General features: G+C 34.1%; 1 protein-coding gene across 1 annotated transcript; it reads right to left on the reverse strand.

The window, feature by feature from the left end:
* Positions 1-9,177: 9,177 nt before the first annotated feature.
* LOC139871501 (uncharacterized) lies at positions 9,178-9,644 on the reverse strand. The gene has a single exon (XM_071859205.1). It carries the CDS (start codon positions 9,558-9,560, stop codon positions 9,318-9,320), a length of 243 nt encoding a protein of 80 aa, XP_071715306.1. The 5' UTR covers positions 9,561-9,644; the 3' UTR covers positions 9,178-9,317.
* Positions 9,645-21,783: the final 12,139 nt, after the last annotated feature.

Genomic DNA, 21,783 nt, shown 5'->3' on the forward strand with positions numbered 1-21,783 from the left:
ATATCTTCTAAATTTGGCTTTTTATCTTCGGTTTGTTGTGGTGGTTTGTTCTGAAAATTCGGTCTTTGCTGATTATAAGTATTATTGGATACTTGTTGATTGCTAGGACCTTGTTGGTTGTTGTATGGAATATTTCGGTTATAATTCTGGTTTTGATTGTAAATCGGTCTTGGCGGTTGATAATTATTCTGATAATTATTTCCAGGCCTTTGGTTTATGTATGAAATATTCTCTCTTTGTTCCATTGTTAATTCAATACTTAGACAATCTTTTGTCAAATGTGGTCCTCCACACTGCTCACAACTAATTCGTATTGAGTGAATATCCTTAGTCATCTTTTCCATTCGTCTCTCCACAGCATCTATCTTTGCGGAAATGGAATCTAAGTCATGGCTAGAATCGGCTCTAGCTGCTTTAGATGATCTAATGATATCTTTTTCTTGGTGCCACTCATGTGAGTGGGAAGCAGTGTTATCAATAATTTTGTAAGCATCAGTTTCGGTTTTCTTCATAATAGAACCACCAGCTGCTATATCTATGTCTTTTCTTGTAGTGATGTCGCATCCTTGGTAGAATATTTGTACTATTTGACAGGTGTCTAAACCATGTTGCGGACATCCTCTTAACAACTTTCCATATCTTGTCCACGCCTCATATAGAGTTTCATTTGGCTTCTGTGTGAACGTAACAATTTCTGCTTGAAGTCTTACGGCTTTAGATGCAGGAAAGAATTGTTTAAGAAATTTATCAATTAAAACGTCCCATGTATCAATCGCCCCTTCAGGTAACGATTCCAACCAATCTTTGGCTTCTCCCTTTAAAGTCCAGGGAAATAACATGAGATATATTTGTTCATCCTCCACTTCTCGGATTTTAAATAGTGTGCAGATCCTATTAAAGGTACGTAGATGTTCATTTGGATCTTCCTTCGGCGCACCACTAAATTGGCATTGATTAGTCACCATGTGTAGAATTTGTCCTTTGATTTCATAATCTGGCGCATTAATGTCTGGATGAGTAATTGCGTGACCTTGGCCAGTGCGTTTAGCTCTCATTCGGTCTTCCATACTTAAAGGTTCCAGATTCTCCATAATTGAATTTGTTGACTCGGTATCACTAGATGATTCTGATTTAATAGTTCGTTCCTCAACAATCTCTGTTTGAATGATTGGTGGTTCCGGAGGAAAGTTTAGTGGTTCAGGATCTATGAACCGTTCCTGAATATTTTCTGGATTCTCAATTGTGAGGTTGGGTTCAAAAAATGGATTATCGGAAATTTGAACTGAAGTACTTGGTCGACTGGATGACGATTCTAAAGAAAAATCAACGGCGGTTATATTTGTTAAACGATGTCTTGATCGAGTTACAGGTGGTGAACGTACAAAAGGTGGTGAACGTCTTGCTCGGTGCATTCACAGAATATCCTATTAGTTTTTAAAAGGAAAGAAAAATTATAATAAGTTATCCAATCAATAGACTTTTCTGATTTTGCCCACGTTTCGAATAGCCAAAAGATGCAGCAGAGGGGCAGGATTCGTTTGGTCTCAATATAATTGAGGACTGTTTGGCTCCAATAACCCGGTCCACGTACAAATCCAACTATTACTACGAACCAGAAAATTTTGATGTCTATTAATTTAACCACTCAAAATAAATTCTCGTAATTTTAAGAAATTTAGATAAGAAGTAGAATAAAATTCTAAGTCCTAAAACTAGAATAGCGAGAAATAAGAGAGAAAAAGATTGCGCTTCGAAAAAATGTCGAAAAAGAAAAAATGGTTGAAAAATAAAAGGTGACGGAAAAATAAAAGAAACTTATAAAAACTTAAAAATACTTAACTAATTTAACCTTATTACTACAACTATCTTAAAATTATAATCGCAAATTGAAATTACTAATTGGAATGATAATTGGTACATAGTAAAAGGTCTCTAAAAATATTAAAGCTTACAGGAGAAACTAAATCCCAAATGGAAATAACTTAAAAAGAAACTAAAACTTAAAAAGGCGTCGCAAAATTCTAAAGCACCTAAATCTTAGTCTAAAGAAAAAGCACTTAAGGAATTCTACGGCAAAGCCTAAAAATATAGGAGTAAAAATAATTATAGCAAAAACTAAGTTTAAAATTAAATATGAGCTAAAAATACAAAAGTTACGCTACAACGATTAAAAAGGTACAAAATATAAAAATATACAAAAAGTTGTAAAAAGTACAATTTTTATAAAAAATATTATTTTTATATTATTTATTTAATAAAAACTACTAATTTTACAATTTTAATAAAACTAATTAAACAAAATACATATATAAAGTAAAAAGTAAAAATAAAACTAAAATTAATAATAATAATAATAATAATTAAGTTAAATAATAATAATAATAAATTAAAACTCCGTAATTAATGCAACTTTAGGGTTTTGTCCGTGTGTCAGAAGACCTCCGCGAGTCGCGGCAAATAAAGAGGAAAACCCCGCGAGTCGCGGGGTTCAGGAATTCAGTTGACAGGTTTTGTTTTTACGCGTTTTCTTTATTTATTTATTTTTTTTATTATTTTCTGTTTTCTGTTTTTAATTTAAATAAACGATTTTTAATAAAATTTATATTTTTATAAACTAAAATAAAAATAAAGAAACTTATAAAACTTAAATATTTAACAAAATCTTAAAAATACTAATATTTTTGTTTTTCTTTTTCTTTTTATATTTTTCGAATTTTTAAAATGTAATTTTACAAAAACGACTTAATAAAAGTAGATGAAAAAATCTTTTTTTTTTTTCTATTAGCGTTGCGCTTCCGGCTTTTAAGATAGTCCCCGGCAGCGGCGCCAAAAATACTTGATGTCAAAGCAGGGGGTATAAAATACTATTAATTTTTTAGCAGAAAATACTATTAAATACGATACAATTTTACACAAGATATTTATTTATTTATAGAATGGATATACTTAAACCTTGCTACAACACTTATAGGCAGTGTACCTAATCGTACAGTAGTGTAGTTTTTAGTAAGTCCGGTTCGTTCCACAGGGAAATCTTTAAGCAAAGCTCAACGCTATATTAGTTTACTTTTATAAAAATACAAATATATATATAAGTGATATTATTATTATAAAGGGGGGTTTTTACCGTTTAATGACCGGTTTGTCGATTTTAAAACTTTAGTCGCAGTTAAAACCTAATGTAAAATATAAATACAAGACTTTAAATTAAAGCGTAAAGTAAATAATGATAATGAAATTGCGAATAATAAAAATGCGATAAAATTAAATTGCGATAATTAAAAGTACGATAATTAAAAGTGCGATTAAATAAAATAACAATAAATAAAAGTGCGATAATTAGAAGTGCAATTAAATATAAAATAAAGGAAATTAAATATGAAATAAAAGAATTATGCTTATTTAAACTTCCGTAATCATGATGTTTGACGTGTTGATTTTAGTTTTATGCCCATGGGTTAATTGTCCTTTGTCCTGGATTATTCAATATGTCCGTCTGGTTTTTGTCCATAACAGTCCATCAGTCATAAATATAAATTGCAAGTGTCCTTGTCAAATTATTATTATACCCGAAGATAAATATTCCAACTAATTGGGGATTCGAATTGTAACAAGGTTTTAATACTTTGTTTAATGAATACACCAGGTTATCGACTGCGTGTAAACCAAGGTTTTACTACTTTGTTAACAATTACACCAATTACCCTTGAATGTAATTTCACCCCTGTTTTAATTATTCTAGTGGCTATTAATCCATTCCCGTGTCCGGTTAAATGAACGATTATTCGTACATATAAATACCCCGCCCATCGTGTCCGATCGAGTGTATATGGTAATTTATAGGGACGTCCAATTATAAATCTTTATATTAACATTAACAAACTTTCATTTAGTTAAACAAATATAAAGCCCATTATTAGCCCATAGTCTAGTTTCCACAAGTGTCGTTCTTTTATCCAAACCCCAATTATGGTACAAAGCCCAATTACCCAATTTTAGTAATTAGCCCAACATCATGATTACTTCGTTTTAAATAAGCATAATAATAACTTAGCTACGAGACATTAATATAAAAAGGTTGAACATAACTTACAATGATTAAAAATAGCGTAGCGTTACACGGACAGAATTTCGACTTACACCCTTACAACATTCGCTAACATACCCTTATTATTAGAATTATAATTAAAATTAAAATATAAATTATAAATATAAATATATTACGTATATATTGAGAGAGAGATTGAGAAATAAGATGTTTATTTTGATCAGAATTCGGGTTGATTTATAGCCAGGAATGATTTTTGGGGCTCCGCGACTCGCGGCAAAAAGCCCTTCAAACTCCGCGAGTCGCGGAGAGGTATTTTCAATTCACACCCTTGGAGTTTCTGGCTGCCGACAGTTTTTAATATATATATATAATATATATATAATTAATATAATTAATTATATATTATATTATATTTATATACATAGTTAACTTGTAATTTTTAGTCCGTTGCGTCGAGCGTTAAGAGTTGACTCTAGTCCCGGTTCCGGATTTTCGAACGTCCTTGCGTACAATTTAATATCTTGTACTTTGCGTTTTGAATCTTGTACTCTTGTGATTTCGAGACGTTTCTTATCAATAATTGGAACCTTTTTGATTGTCTTTTGTTCTTTTGAGCTTTTTGGTCGTTTGCGTCTTCAAATCGTCGAATCTGTCTTTTGTCTTCACCTTTTATTATTTAAACGAATATCACTTGTAAATAGAACAGTTGCAACTAAAAGCTTGTCTTTCTTGAGGAATAATGCTATGAAATATATGTTCGTTTTTAGCATTATCACATTATTAATTATTAAGTTAATTAATTTGAAGATAGGTTCGACAGACTCCAATGAGTTGTCACTCAATTAGACAATACCCTCATCTATTAATAGTCCATAGTCAAATGCCCACAAGTGTCGGTCTTTTGTTCAAACATTAATTATGGTACAAAATCCAATAACCCCGTCATAATATTTAGTCCAACATCACGATTACTTCGGCTCAAATAAGCATAATAATAACTTAGTTACGAGACATTAATTTAAAAAGGAAGAACATAGCTTACAGTGGTGATTAATCGCGTAGCGTTACACGGACAGAGTTTCGACTTACAAAACCTTAAAACATTTCTCACATTAACTCAATTATTATTAAACTTAAATTAAACTTAATATCATAAATATAATTATATATATTTCTTACAGAGGAAGAAGAGTGAAAGAGTGTGTAGAATTCGGCAAGAAAATGATCAATTTATAGACCTGGCCAAGTTTTCCCTTCCATGCGATCGCATGGTTTTTTTGCCTCGCATGGCCTTCTGATTCAGGATATTTTGCTTAAAGAAACGTGGGCTGCCGACATGATTTATTATATAATAATATATATATTATATTATATTCTTGTGCATAGTTGGTTTGTACTTTCAGCTCCGTTGAGTCGCGCGTTGATGCTCGGTTTATGTCTCGGTTCCATATTTTCGAACGACTTTTCGTATGATTTAATATCTTGTACTTTACGTTTTGCAACTTGTAATTTGCACAAAAAATAATTTTCCTTAACTCCCAAAATCCGCGCAAGTCTTTTAACTCACTTTTTAGGACGCTTTTGAGTGCACTATGGCTTTAGGGACCCTTTTACAGTTTTAGTGGCACTTTTTCTTCAATTCTTTAATCTTCGTGCTTTGTCTTCACATTTATTTATTTAAACGATTACAACTTAAAAATAGAACAATTACAACTAAAAACTTTACATATTGGGATGATATTGCGAATAAATATATGTTCGTTTGGAGCACTATCAATCGCCCATCGCTTACACCCACCAGCATTCGCCTAAACAACAGTTTCTTCACATGAGAAATGTCTGATTTGACTCCTAAAGAATTTTGTTCTTCTGCCTGTATTTCATTCTCCATTTCTAACAACAAACATAAACACACACATATACATCAGCAAACAAAAAAAGAAAGTGTATGTATTTCGAATCTTCCTTAAATTTCAGTGAATATATTTGACTAAGGAAACAAGAGGAAGAAACCATTATACAATGTAGCAACACCAAATTAGACAATGATGAAAACACATTTCTTCACTTAGGCATGTTATCAAACACCTAATTGGACAACTAGGGTTCTGCAAATTCCACACTATTACTGAACGGATAAAGATTAGAAGAAAGCCATAGTTATTGCATCAAATTCATTCACTTGATGTAAGGTTCCTACAAAAATGAATAAATACGTCTAAATCTTAATGTTTCAAATGTTTATCCCATTCCCAAGTCCTACCCCCAAGCATTCTCAGACCCAAATTGACAAAACGCTATGCAAGACGAATACAATGCTTTGATTAAAAAACAATACTTGAACCCTTGTACCTCGCCTGTCGGACGCGAACATAGTTCATTCCATGTGGCTCTTAAGACACAAGCACAATGCAGATGGCTCTCTTAGATGCTACAAAGCGTGATTGGTTGCAAACAGCCGCAAACAACCAGATCGGGGTGGGCTGTGATGAGACATTTAGTCCAGTGGTTAAGCCGGAAACTATACGTACGGTTCTTAATTTTGCAATTTCTCGACACTGGCCCGTTCATCAGCTCGATGTCAAGAATGCATTTCTTAACGGTAATGAGTCTGAGACCGTCTATAAGTACCAACCTCCTGGTTTTCGGGATCCAGGACACGCTGACTATGTTTGCCTTATGCAAAAGTCTCTTTATGGCCTCAAATAGGCTCCTCGGGCCTGGTTTCAGCGTTTTTCACATTACGCTAAGCGAGTCGATTTTCAGCACAGTCGTTTTGATTCCTCGTTATTCATTTATCGACAGGTTTCAGATGTAGCTTACTTATTACTTTATGTTGATGATATTGTTCCGACAGCTTCTTCAGCTACACTTCTTCAATGTGTCGATAAATCTCTTCATCGAAAGTTTTTGATGACTGATTTAGGCCATTTAAACTATTTCTTGGAGACATCTGTCACTCGCACTTCTACTGGGTTGTTTCTCTCCCAAATGAAGTATGCTACCGAAATTCTTGAGCGTGCAGACATGTTACAATGCAATCTCTATAGGACACCCGTCGACACGAACTCTAAGCTTGGGGTAGAGGGTTCGGCCATCTCCGACCCCACCTTATATCGCAGCCTTACTAGTGCTCTCCATTATCTCACATTCACGCGTCCTGGCATCTCTTATGCCGTTAGAGTTATGTGTGTTCATGCATGAGCCTAGGGAGCCCCATTTCTCGGCTATTAGACGAATCCTTCGCTATATTCGAGGGACTCTTTATTTGGGACTTCAGGTATTTGCTTCATCTACTACTTCACTTATAGCTTACTCGGACACTGACTGGGCAGGATGCCCCACCACTAGGCGATCTACATCTGGTTACTGTGTTTTTCTTGGTAATAACTTGCAATCTTGGTCGTCGATGCGTCAACACACGCCCCTTAGATCCAGTACAGAAGCAGAGTATCGGGGAGTTGCTAATGCGGTTGCCGAAACTTGTTGGTTACGTAACCTTTTGCGGGAGCTACATTGTCCATTGTTTTCAGCCACCTTCGTCTATTGTGATAACGTCAGTTCTTTATATCTCTCTAGTAATCCAGTTCAACACCAGCGGACCAAAGATATTGAAATTGACATTCATTTTGTTCGGGATTTTGTGGCTCAAGGTCAAGTTCGTATTCTACATATTCCGGCTCGCTATCTATACGCAGATATCTTCACAAAGGGACTACCCATTGTGTTACTTGACGAGTTTCAATCCAGTTTGAGCGTGTGCTCTTCTCCCGCTCCAATTGCGGGGAATGTTAGCCAATAGTTATATTTTAGCCCATTGTTAGCCCATGTCCATCGCATTGTTTAGGGTTAAGTCCATTGTTATTACCTTTATAACTTATTCTAATGTTTGAGCTTTCTTATTATCTAGAGATCATGAGCTTTTTTCTATAAATATTCATGTCTGATGAAACTAGTAGCATTATGATACAAGTATAATTTAAACCAAAAAAAAAAAAAAAGAGAAATAAAAATCCTATCATTTGTAACAACTAATATCATTACAATCTATCATATCATTTATAACTTAAAAATAATAATAATAATAATAATAATTTTTTCAAAATGACAATATTCTGATATATAGTAAAGAAAATGTTTGACTATTGGGGGTGAATAATATGAAGTTTAATGCAGTGAAATTGACCAATTTTCTTTTTTCCCGGATACGCCCACTTTCGACTTTTGGTTAAAAATTAATCATGTTTTATTATTGGAGGTCAACAATATAAAGTTGTACAGATTGCTTTACTTTTTTTTAAACCATCTCGTCTAGTGTGGTGGTAATATTTATTAACATGATAGTTCCATATCTATTTGGGTTTACATTTGTGAGAAATTTATACTTTCAGAAGTCAAACGTTGACTGTGAATCTGTGATATAACATTTCAGTATTCTGCATTTCAAACTGGAATCAAAGTACAACACATCATCCAAATGAAACTTGTAATCTGAGCAATATGAAGGTGTATGAACTCATTGACCAATCATTCTATAGTGTCCCAATTACAATTAAAATGTAAACAATCATTCCCCTATCCTTAAATAAAGAGGAGTCATTTCTTCACCCAAAGTGAAACACCCCAACAATAGATAAACTCTTCCCTCACTGTTCTATGGATAAATATATTGCTTCCGAATGGACCAATAAGTAGGTTAAAAAAAAGTATGAGACGCTATAAAAATGGTAGAATCAAACTCAGTTATTGTTGGCTTTTGATGTTAAGTATTGTACCAATTCACTGCAATATTGACTCTTTAAAGTGTATGCCAACATGTATGTTAGTCGTTAGTTTCTTCTGATGTTACTAACATACATTCGTTGAATCTTTTAAGAAACACTAGCATTGGTGGTTTTCATTAAAGACCTTGAATTTGTTGATAACCCAAAAACCTCTGATGATGTTGTGATGGTAGATGATCAGAAAGCAAAAGTGGAAGGGACTGGTTCAGGCTTCATTTGGTCTAAGTTTGGTCATGTCGTACAATATAGTTCTCTATCTACGAGTCAAGCGCATTCTTTCATGGGTTTGTGACACAAATTAGATTAATATGAAATAACAAATTAACAATAGTTGTAGTGCCTGTATCTCTCAATGCAATATAGTATCATCAAATTATTATCTATTAAATCATATATCTCAAGCACATAATAGTTTCTAACTAGAATTGAATACAATAAAAAACTCTGTTTCGTTACAGATATTAAATGATATGTCAACTGGATTACTTTTGAGCCTGAAGCGACAGTAACGAGAGTTGTTCATCAATCGAGCAATCAACATGACAAGAAGTCCTACAAGTGAACGGAATTAGTATGAGACCAAGACCACGCTGTTCCATAGGTGAAGGAGACGATCTTCTAGTACTGCGATACTCAACTGCATCTTGAAGAATAATGTTTCCTTGCTTATCCATGCAATAAAATGCCCCCATGAAAAACCGCCCATCGCTTACACCCACCAGCATTCGCCTAAACAACAGTTTCTTCACATGAGAAATGTCTGATTTGACTCCTAAACAAGTTTGTTCCTCTGCTTGTATTGCATTCTCCATTTCTAACAAGAAACATAAACACACACACACATACATACATCAGCAAACAGAAAAAGAAAGTGTATGTCTTTCGAATCTTCCTTAATTTCAGTCAATAGATTTTATACAATGATGAAAACACATTTCTTCACTTAGGCATTTTATCGAACACCTAACGGGCGTTCTGCAAATTCCATATTCCATACTATTACTAAATGGATAAAGATAAGAAGAACGCCATAGTTATTGCATCAAATTCAGTCATTTGATGTAACGTTCGTACAGAAATGAATAAACACATAATTCGATTTTGGTTATTAGCTAGTGATAATAGTATGAATTAATAGATATAGAAGATATTATAGTGTTGATTAAAGAGTAGCATACCACCTAGAACAAAATTGGTTGAATTAACGGGTATTGATGAAACTGATTCTGCGTAAATCACACAAATCTTCAAAGATTTGCAAGTTATTATCTTAATCGAACATTCAAATTGAAGTTCATACAATGGGAAAGTTGAATGCAATTTGGGAAAAGCGATTAGGTTAGAACTTACATTATTGGTCCCTCATTTTTGTATTCATTCATTTTCAGTCGCTTACCTTTACAATTATCCCAAAACACTTTTTAGCAATGAAAAAAAAAACAAAAAAAGAAAAAAAAAAGACAAATTTGCCAAAATCGTCCATGTATTTGTCCACTTTTTTTCATTTTCATCACTGTATTTTAAAAATTGCATTTTTCATCCTTAATAACGTAAATGTTTCCCAATTAGTGTCTAATGACATTTTTCAGTCCGAATTTCGTCCTCGTGTTAAGTGATGTGCATGAACGATTAAACGGTATTAATCGATCTAATCTTCAATATCGAGTGCGGAATTACTCGATATTGAGTTTTATATCAAAAATGACTCGAATACGAATGATCTAAAGTAAAGAAAAACTTTTAGATGTTGTAGATAGTTTACTAGAAGTGTTAAACCTGTTTAGAATCGAAATCACGGCTAGTTGTTTATGGTTCGTAATCATAATAATGAACTCGAAATCAACATTAAATAAGGTATGCACTTGTACCCGTACGGTTGCACTTGTACCCGTACGGATGCAACCTGCATCCGTGCGGTTACACCAACCGTAAGTATGATAACTTTAACGTATACAATCGCTTATTTAAGTACTTACTAAGTCTTAACACACGAATACGCTATAATCAACTCGGGACTTACTTCATGCACCAACAAACTCCCCCTAGGACCTAGTTCATTATATATCAATCAAATTAAACCTTCAACAATATGCAAACCATACAAACATCCAAACAGTTCAGTATCCAAATAGTTCAAACATTCAAATTAGTTTATTACAACCAAATCAAAATTTAAAGAAACATCCAAGTCCGTAGATCACAAAAGTTCACAGCTTAAAAGATAAAAATTTAAGTGCACAAATCATAAGCATAACATGTCGAAACAACACAGTTGAACTGGATTGCATGCTCCATGTTTTGGAGCTCATGAAAAATCAGATGTCTTCTTAACACCTTTATATCCGCCTTGCATAAATTCCTGATCCATCTCGGATTAAATATCCTAATCTGATTCAAATCACCTCCCCATCCCAGAATAATCACAGCCTCCTCAGTTCGACAGTCATAATACCACCACTTGAACTTCTTACCAAAGTTTTGCGGCATTTTGTGAGTTGGAGCATATTTCATCATCTTTGCACGCTTATATCTCACAATCTATCTTTGAAAATTGAGGAACTAACACTGACCATCCATAATTAAACTCTTTCTTAATCTTTACTGCATCCATTCACCCCAACCATCAGTATCATGGTAAAGCAGAGGCAAACGGGCCAACTCCATCATTTCAAAGTACGAAAGTGTCTTAAAATCAACAGCGTGTTTGAAGTAATCGACACCGTTTTCCCTTCCCACAGCATAAAAATCCAAATCCTTGAAGAACGCACAACTCAGTATCTTTCCACCTGTCACTTTACTTATTCTATCATTAAACAATTTGTACTTGGTTTCCAGTGGCACTTTGCGAAACCAGGACTTTGTTTGCCCCAAATGATTCACCTTCCTCAATAGTTCTCTTTTCATCAACCTTCATGTTCAAAACCTCATCACTTTGCTGCTTAAACAGATCAGCAAACTCTGGTAAATCATCTTCAGCATTATCAAGTGCATTAACCAATTCCCGATATGCAAAACAAGGGATCATCGGAAGAGATGGGATCATTAAGCCAACGGTGCCAATCGAGGGATAACCTTTTTGATCGGTTTGAAATCCACTTAAAACTTTTGATTTGTATTTCATTCATGCGCATAACACTTGTTAGTTTGTTTTTACCAAATATTATTGCGTTTCTATACTTCCATATAAAATAACCTTTCACTAATTTAAGCACTTGCCATATGTTTTTAACAATTGTAGTGGAAAATGAATGACCATTATCGAGAAAAGTCTCAGCCAAGCTTAAATTTGATGGAGGTCCTAGATTCCACCAATTGAATACTCGAGTCCACACCTACTGGACGATTTACAAAGGATGACCGCGTGATCTACACTTTCTAAGCCATCATCACATATAGGGAATGATGTTGAATCCAAATCAATTCCATGATTGTCAAGTTCTACTCGAACCGGGAATCTCTTTCTTTTAGCACGCTAAATGAATAACCCAACTTTGAGTGGAACCATTTTATAGATTAAAGTGGGAATGATACCACTGTTATCGTACAGGAGAGCTTGCTCTATTAATTATGATAGCTTATGAACCGTGTGCAGTCCACTCGTATCTAGTGTCCATTGCCATTCATAAACATCCCTATGATGCTAAACAAAACTCGACAAACCATTAGTAATATTGGCAAGGTCCCTTTGCAATTTACTTGAGATAGTGTGAGACCAATGCCAATGAAAAGATAAGCCAACGGTGTCTTTTCAAAAACGATCATGGATAAGAGATTTTTTATCAACATTAAGCCGTTATAATCTATTATATTTATCTTTTAATTTGGTGTTATACACCCATGAATCTTTCCAAACATTGTGTTTCTGCAGTTACCGATTAGTCGTTTAAAAGAGGAATTATATGGGATGCCAAGATTTGAAAGATATTTACTTGAATGAATTATGGCAGGCCATGTGACTTTTTAAAGTTTAGAATTTATAGAACAATTTTGGCCCAACCCACCTTCCCTACCGTATATGCTTTTAATTACTCGGGCCCAAAGCGAATTGTTATCAATTTTTAATCTCCACCACCACTTACCTAATAATGCTCAATTTTTTGATATTGGGGAACAAATATAAAACCCGCCCTTTTTGAATGGTAGGATTGTTAAGTCCCACATTATCCATGACATTTTCGGGGAGCCATCCTGAGACGCCCTTAAACTAAAAGTAGAGAATTTTTTTTACTGCAAGATGGTACGGCCCACCACATCACTGGTGCTGCACGCCTGAGAGGAAAAGCGGCGCACCTGATCACTAAATTTCCAAATTTCGAAGTCAGAAGCTTTAGCTATTATATGGTGCGGCGCACCTAAACTGGTACATCATATTTAGTATTAAAAAGCTCATTTGACCCATTTTTACTTGCCAGAAACGACAACAATTGACATAATACTTTCAAATGTCATTCGAACCTGCAACTTAGCTCAATGCCAAGCGTTTCCAATTTTTGTGACAACATTGCATACATTAAATAAATCCATAACAAAACCTTACATGACCAAAGTGAGTTAGATGGTAAGTAAATTGGCCTCATAAATACAAATTATCATATAACTGGGTCTCTTAGGCACTTGAGCCTCATATTGTCATTGTAAACACATTAATTGTCAACCATCCATCTCGTGAACGTGATCGACACCCTCTTGCATGGATGCAATCTGGGAGCCCCAAGTCACCCTCACATCCAACAACACAAGTGCTTAGTCTTCTCGGAACTAGCCCCTCGCAATTTTCCATCATCTCAAATTAACTAGTGCGTAGTCCTCTCAGAACTAGCTCCTTGCGTCATACAACCTTACTTCACTACTAAGTGCATAGTCCTCTCGGAACTAGCCCCTCGGTCTTATATAGACAACTTCATATATAGGTATTAGATATCTAATTAGTTTTATTTCTTATGTATACTGCTACTTGAGCATCAAAGTTGGGTCATGGTTTTGGGGTCTAAACGGGTTGGTTCAGGCCACTTTGTCGTTGAGTTCCAACACTGTGGCTCGATCCCTTCCCTACTTGGTAGAAGTCTCGACCTCTCGCTATGCGTCTGGTTTGTTATTTCGGGTAGCTTCTGATCGAGTATATATGTAACGATTGGTTAGATACGTGGAATTTGTATAATTCCTTTACTATATTACAGTAATAAATGATTAGTGGCCTTAATGATATATATATATATATATATATATATATATATATATATATATATATATATATATATATATATATATATATATATATATGTGTGTGTGTGTGTGTGTGTGTGTGTGTGTGTGTGTGTGTGTGTGTGTGTGTGTGTGTGTGTGTGCAGATTGTGATTCCGATATGGTGTTCAACGTAGACCGTACGATAATGAAGCCATAAATATAAAAGAATAAAATGCTTAAGTTTTATTTTATGTCCTTAATGTATGTGAATAAGATTAGATGAGAAAGAAAATATAAGGGTAAAACTGAAAAAGAAATAGAAAGTAAAGTATTTATATTATATTTTTCTAAACTGTGTATTTTTTTGTGTATGTACAATTAATATGGAAGGGAGGGGGTAATAATTGTTGCCCTTAAAAAATATTTAAATTAAAGAGATCATAAATGTGCATATTGTGATTCCGATATGGTGTTGAACGCGGATCGTACGATGATGAAGACACTTTACCATTCCGTACACACTAGTCGTATTCAAGTATAAAGTACTATATTTACATTTTTCAAATTTGAATATAAGTATATATTATACGAGTAATTAATAGTAAAAGAAAAAAAATAAAAATAAGGTAATCTATCAGAATCGGATATTTTTTTCTGTTGGGATTGCAGTTGTGAAGGTTGTGTCATGGTCTTTTTGTTGAGGGCGGCGCGTGGTCTGCTACGTGTCGGGTTTGGACGCTTCATTGGAGCCCTTCGCTCCTTCCCAATGGTTCTTTATTTAATTTAATTTAAATTATAAATTATACAAGTACAATTCCTAACAATTTGTTATTTCTTTTACGTGTTACTCCGTATTACATATACTATATACTAAAAAATATGTTTTTTTTGTAACGTTTAAGGCAAAATCCAAAGGTGTTTAATAGTGGATTTACGATGTAAGTTAATGTTATACATTTAACACCATGCTCTTTTCTAGGCATCTGATCAACGTTCAATGAAGTCAACAGATAGGTATGTGGTAGCTAGTTGTTCGGTGACTGAGGCATGTGTTGATCAAGTTGCAGAAGAGGCAGCGGCTATGATTAGTGGGATTCAGGTTGAAGATGATTTTGGTGTGAAGACCACTATTGTTCCTGATGCGACTGAAGTGGGTATGGTTTCGGATACTTCGGACGTGCCTCCTCAGCAGGTAGTAATGTTTTTGACATTCACTTTGGTACTGTGTCTGAAGTAGGTATATTAGATGGGTTACATGAGGAACCGATGAAAACTTTGGTCCCTCTATGAATATAGTGTTTACTAAAATGAGTCGGTGCTGATTGCTTCTGTGTTTGGGTTTATTTCAAAAATTCAGATGTGAGTTCGTCGAATGGTTGTTCGGGTAAAGATGAATTGGGGTTTTTAGATGAAGACTGTGGTGAAGAATCGCATCGGGAAGTTGGTTTTTTCGAGGGTCTTGAGAAACAAGGTTTGATTCCTCCATCCGTGTCGGGCATTGTTATCAGAAGCTCTTTGACAAAGGTTTTTTCGTAGGCAATTGAAAATCGGGCGCGTAAGAAATGTAATCGTTTAAAGGTTGACGAGGTGGTCGTCAAGCCGATCATCAAGACTCGGAAAGGTAAATTTGATGTTAGGTAATTTGTTCGTGCGTCTTCGGTCTGTTTTTTTGTTTGTTAATTAGTTTATTTGTTTTAATTTAGGTGGTTCCATTTCTACTTGTCTGATGTTTGTGTTTCGGGATTGTTTTCTTGATCCCGTTGCTCTTGGCTTGACTTTAGTTAACTTTTACTCTATTTTGGTGTTTAGGGATTGTTTACTGCTTCTGAGCATAGCAATGTTTTTGAATCGATTGTAATTTTGTTCGTATTTTTCATCTTTTGATGAAAAGGCTTTGTATTAATGTTATCGTGATTTTAGCCACACAAAAAAAAATGCTCTTTTCATATATTTTTTCTACTTTTTATTGAATATATTTATTTTTAATTTCCATCCTGATTTGATAATTCAATTTTCTTTTTAGGCTGGCAAAAATAAATAATCTACTTAAACTTAAACTGATAGATAAGAATAATTATATAACATTCCTTTATATACATTAATTTAGACATATAAAGGTAAAAAATAACATGTGATAATGACTTTCTTAAGTGCGTGTTTTTGTCTATAGACTATTCAAATGATCTTTTCATAGCTTATGGTCGTTTCAAAGCTTATGAATTGTCGTTTTACCTAAAACAACAACTTTTGATTTTATTTTTTTACGTTGGTTATGCTTTTTGTAGTTATTTTTTACGTTTTTAAGTATAATTTTTTGTTACTAGTAATTTAAAGACACGTACAACGTATCAATTAACTTGCATTACTGCAAACGTTACTCCCCCCCTTTCGAGTTGTCGTAAATTAATTATCAACTTCTATAATTAATAAGATTAAAAATAAGTAAATAAAGTTACGTTATATATAATTCTTTAATATTTTAATTTTCTGGAATTTATTTGTGTTGTAATTGATTGCCAGATGACTGTCTCACCTTTCGCATAACAACGCTCGGCGTACCTCACCACTCGTTGACACTATTTAACTACTTTTACACATTATATATAAGAGATTAAGAGATTATAATTTTATGATTACAAGAAATCTTTCTTCACCGAAATCATACTTTATTTTGGCACTGCAACCGACATCTGCATCTCGCCAGAGGTCCGGTTTTGACTTCTCTTTCCCTTTTCCACCCTTTCTTCCTCTTTTCTTCTATGTTTCTTCGGACATCTCCTTTTCTTATTTTTTTGGCCTTTCTTGGTTGTTTCGACGGCATGGGCTTCTTTTGTCGTAATTCTTGTGGTAAGGTTGGTTTGTGTGGTTCGGTGCGTTCCTTTTTGGCATATCGTGAGTATCTTCAGGCTTTCTAGTCTAACCGGAGCCATCTGGTAGTGTTTTTCCAGCTTTCTTCTCGTTGGTGGCTAGGTGGTTTCACCACCTTGTTGGTGATGGATGCTTACTGACTACGACGGGTGTAACGGTGCAGTTGTTGCCTTTCTCTACCGTTTATTGTGGTGGCTTCGCCACACTGTTAGTGGTGGTAGCCTTTAGTATGGCAGGGGTGAGGTGGCTGTTGGTGGGTTTTTGGTCGTCAGTTTGATTGCTCGTATCTGTAGGTTTGATCATCGGCCCCTTTTTCAGTCTCGTCTCTTGGGACAAACCTGCTGATTATTTCCCTGGTGGAGATCTGGTTTTTAAGGTGGGGGATATAGCTATTTTTTGTAGGGCTCCATTGGCGGTTAGTGGAGATTTGTGGTGGTCAGTGTCACAGTGATGTAAGACATGATATGTAAAAGACAAACGCTCGTTACACACAATTAACAAAGTGTTTAATAAAACCAAAGAAACTCAAAGAGAGTGATTTTATTAGAATTCAAGCTATGAAACATAAATACATTACCATATTTATACCAGAAAGAAAATAAACCTACTACAATTCTAATTCCTAATCTATCCCAAATAAAAAAAATAACTTGGAAAATAAGATAACTTAATGAGCAAGGAAAATCTACTAAAGTATTATTTTAATCACTCAATTACTTGCGGATTAAGTCTCTTCTTATTTCATACCGCGTCATTCTCCCATTCTTCAAAACTAATCGATCTCGATTTCACAATGGGTGATTTAAACTCGGTTGAACCAATGAAATATCCTTGTTGAATATCATCTTCAAGTTCAACTGTGTATCTACTGGAAACTCATTAAGCATCACGACTTGTTTGTTAACATGAAACCTCTTTTCTTGGAATTTAGTGTCACCGAAGTCTTTCTATGCCGTTGTGCTGAACTCAACCTCCTCGACTTCATTTTGAGCGATCATAGTTAATTCATCAACTATAATGACAACTAAACTTAATAACAACGACGAAAACTCATTTTCATCGACCACTCGTGATACATGTAATTTTTCCAGCTCATTAGGGATCATTATTATATCTTCACCTTGTATACCAGTACACGTTGCTTCATCTTTATCATTAGCTAGCGTCAATAGTTGGATATCTTTTGGCGGCAATAAGTCCTCTTCCGTGCGTTCGACTTGAAACATTGTTCCTTCTTGGTTCAGTTTTAATTCTCGAACTTTCGCCTCGAAACGTTTGGCATGGGTAGTGAGTCCCTCAACCAAGACTTTCATCGATTCGATGTCTTTGAGAGCATGACCGAGATCATTATCCCACTTATCCCTATCGCTGGCCAATGAAACGAGGAAAAAATCTAAATAGTGTTTCTGACGCGTTTTTAACGCTGAACAGTGTTTCTGACGTGTTATTCCGGCGATGAATAGTGTTCCTGTTGCGTTTTTCGACAATGAACAGTAATCAGATGGACAATTTTCTTTTACAGAATATCGAATTCCAAAATTAGGAGAGACCCAACCAAACAGAATTTTGATATGTTGAATCGATTTGCTCTGATACTAACAAATGCAGGACACGATATGTGGAAGACAAATACTCGTTCCACACAAAAAACAAAAAACTCAAAGAGAGTAATTTTATTAGAATTTAAGTTACGAAACATAAACCTGTTAACCCTATTTTTACTAGAAAGAAAATAAACCTACTAGGATTCTAGTTCTTATCTCAAACTTAATAAAGTAAAATAACTTGGAAAATAAGATAGCTTAATGAGCAATGAAAATCTACTAATTGTATTACAATTACCCAATTCCTTCTTATTCCATACCGCGTCAGACGACAGATGTTATGATCTTTGGCGTTCTCCTGAAGACTTGTTATGTTCGTCAGAAATGGTTTGTTCTTACCGGTCTTCGGGTTCTTATTGTTGTAGCCTTGGTCGTTATTGAACTTACCTTGTTAGCTTTCAATTCTACCCTATTGGTGATTAGATTTAATATGGTTAGCTTGTTTGTTTGTTTTCCTGTATGTTGCGAGTGTTTACGTGGGTAATATTTTGATCCCAGTTGTACCGGTTTGTACCTTGTTAATCTTCGAACCCGTTTATTTATATTATTATTTTTTTGCAAAAAATAAAAAATAAATACAAAAAAGCACCTTTTCGTCCAGGTCTGCTTTAGTGATTATGTGGTTCACCTTCGGTTGCGACTAATGAGTTAAGGATGCTTTTTCAGTATCCATTTATTAGTTAAAATCCTTGGCGACGACATTTTGGTTTACTCATTTTGTTTGATTTATGATGGAATTACACGGGCCTCTGATGGCAACTTTATGTCTTAATTTACATAACCGAAGGTGTTCGATAGTTAGTTTAAGTTTAATCTACTAGCGTCAACATTACATACAGAATCCATAGCCGTGGGTTTTAATGTGTGACATATAAGTTATATTTTTCTTCTTCAATGTATTGGCATGTTATATCTTTTTATACATCGTTTGAACTTTTGAATATATATATATATATATATATATATATATATATATATATATATATATATATATATATATATATATATATATATATATATATATATATATATAGTCATAATTACACATTTTTTAACATTTAGATTAGTTTATAACTTGAATTTTGACTCTTGATTTGATTAATGATGTCATAACTGTTTTTTCTTAATTTAACCACTAATTTGGAGTTCAACTATTATTATTATTATGAATTATGAATTTGAATCATTTATTTGATAATTATTCTTAATTAATTATTTATAATTATTAATTACTTCGTGAAGTTGTATGATGACCCGAAAAATTTCGACTAATTTAAACCAATTCTCTATATGATTTAATATTATGTAAATATACATATATGTATGTATGTATGTATATATATATATATATATATATATATATATATATATATATATATATATATATATTATAAGATGTACAAGTAAAAACGACTTTCCTACAGTAAAACACTATTTGCTACAGTAAAAATGACTTTGCTACAGTAAAACACTATTTGTTACAGTGAAACCGTATTTTGCTACAGTGCTACAGTGAAAACGACTTTTCTACAGTGATTTGCTACAGTAAAACACTATTTGCTACAGTAAAACAATATTTGCTACAGTAAAACACTATTTGCTACAGTAAACACTATTTGATGTCGACGAACTAGCAAACAAAAACGGAAAAGACGGCCATGCGATCGCATGGCAAAAACACTGAAAACCCATGCGATCGCATGGGCTACAGTAAACACTATTTGATGTCGACAAACTAGCAAACAAAAGGGGTTCAGGCGGCCATGCGATCGCATGGCAAAAGCACTGAAAACCCATGCGATCGCATGGGGACCAAAATCAGGAAACATGCCTATAAAAGGCCAGTTTACTCGACGTATTAATTACATTTTTTTTCTTTAATCAATATTTATATTTATATTATAATTATAATTTTAAATTTAAGTTTAATAATAATAAGGTATATACAATGGTGTTTTTAATTCGGGTTTCAAACCGCTTTAAGCTAAGGAAGTATTGGGTATTGTTCGGGGTATTGTTCTTGAATCCAAGGCCAACCATACAGTCATCTACCATCATTACGTCTACACAATTTGCCTACAATATTGAGTCTCAATATTGAACAGTGAGTTATAGTCTCCCTTTTTAAATGCTTTAAATATTTTTGGGCTGAGAATACATGCACTTTATTTTATACGCTATGGACACAAGTATTTACTTATTTAATTCTACACTGAGTTTGAACCGAAAATCCTTTAGCTTTGGTAACTAGTAACTGCCAGTACATAGGATGTGGACTGGTGGGCGCGAGTAATTGTATATGGATCCATAGGGATTGACATCCCCGTCCGAGCTAGAGCGCTAGCCTTTTAACGGACGTATGTTATTTGAGTTTAAGACACGTTGGTTTGCGTGTATTAAAATGAATGGGGTAATTATCACTATAGCGTTAAGTTTAGTTACCAGGGTGCTCTGTTATGTAGAATCTATTGATAAACTTTTGATGAGATCTTGTGGTCTATCTTTATATATGTTTATGACTCGAGCAATTAAACCTATAACTCACCAACATTCGTGTTGATTTTTTTACATGTTTTATTCTCAGGTCCTTAGAATGCTTCCGCTGTGATGTGCTTGTTGCCTGCATGGAGTCTCTCATGCTTTGTACAAAGTTTATTGCATTCAAAATAAAACTGCGTTGTGTAATAAATAATTGGACTGTGATGTCAACCTGTAAATTAAAGACTTATGTATTTCGGGGTTTTGCTTATACCTAAGCACTCGCCCACATGTTTATAACTTTCTATATTTAGAAAGTCACTTATTTTAATGAATGCAATATTTTATCAAAACGTATCATATAGAGGTCAAAACCTCACTGTGGAATCAATGATTAACGTGCCGCGTCAATAACGATTTTGACGGGTCGTTACAGTTGGTATCCGAGCTTGAGGTCATAGGGAACCAGAAATTATATTAGTGTGTTTAACTGGTAATTGTTAGGATGCATTAGTGAGTCTGGACTATGACCATATCTGTTTTTACTGATTTTTACTTATTATTTGGTCAAAAACACTATATGTGATATATTTATATGCTAACGTAATTGTTGTTTCAATTATGTGATAGATGACTTCTTCTAATCCTATCATTTTGTACGACTCAGAATCGGACACTGAATCTATTCTATCCACAACTGAAAAAGGCGTTCCAATACCTATTAAAGAAGAAATTGTGTTAGTCGGGGAATCTCAACTCCCGGTAAACCCAGAGGAGGTTCCAGCTCCACCCAGCTTTAGTTTTCCGGAGCCAC

Source organism: Rutidosis leptorrhynchoides, chromosome 1 (assembly GCF_046630445.1).
Source record: "Rutidosis leptorrhynchoides isolate AG116_Rl617_1_P2 chromosome 1, CSIRO_AGI_Rlap_v1, whole genome shotgun sequence".
Lineage (NCBI taxonomy): Eukaryota > Viridiplantae > Streptophyta > Magnoliopsida > Asterales > Asteraceae > Rutidosis > Rutidosis leptorrhynchoides.

Excerpts from the sequence above, each read along its gene's own strand:
- LOC139871501 (XM_071859205.1), bottom strand. The coding sequence starts at position 9,560 with ATGCTGGTGGGTGTAAGCGATGGGCGGTTTTTCATGGGGGCATTTTAT.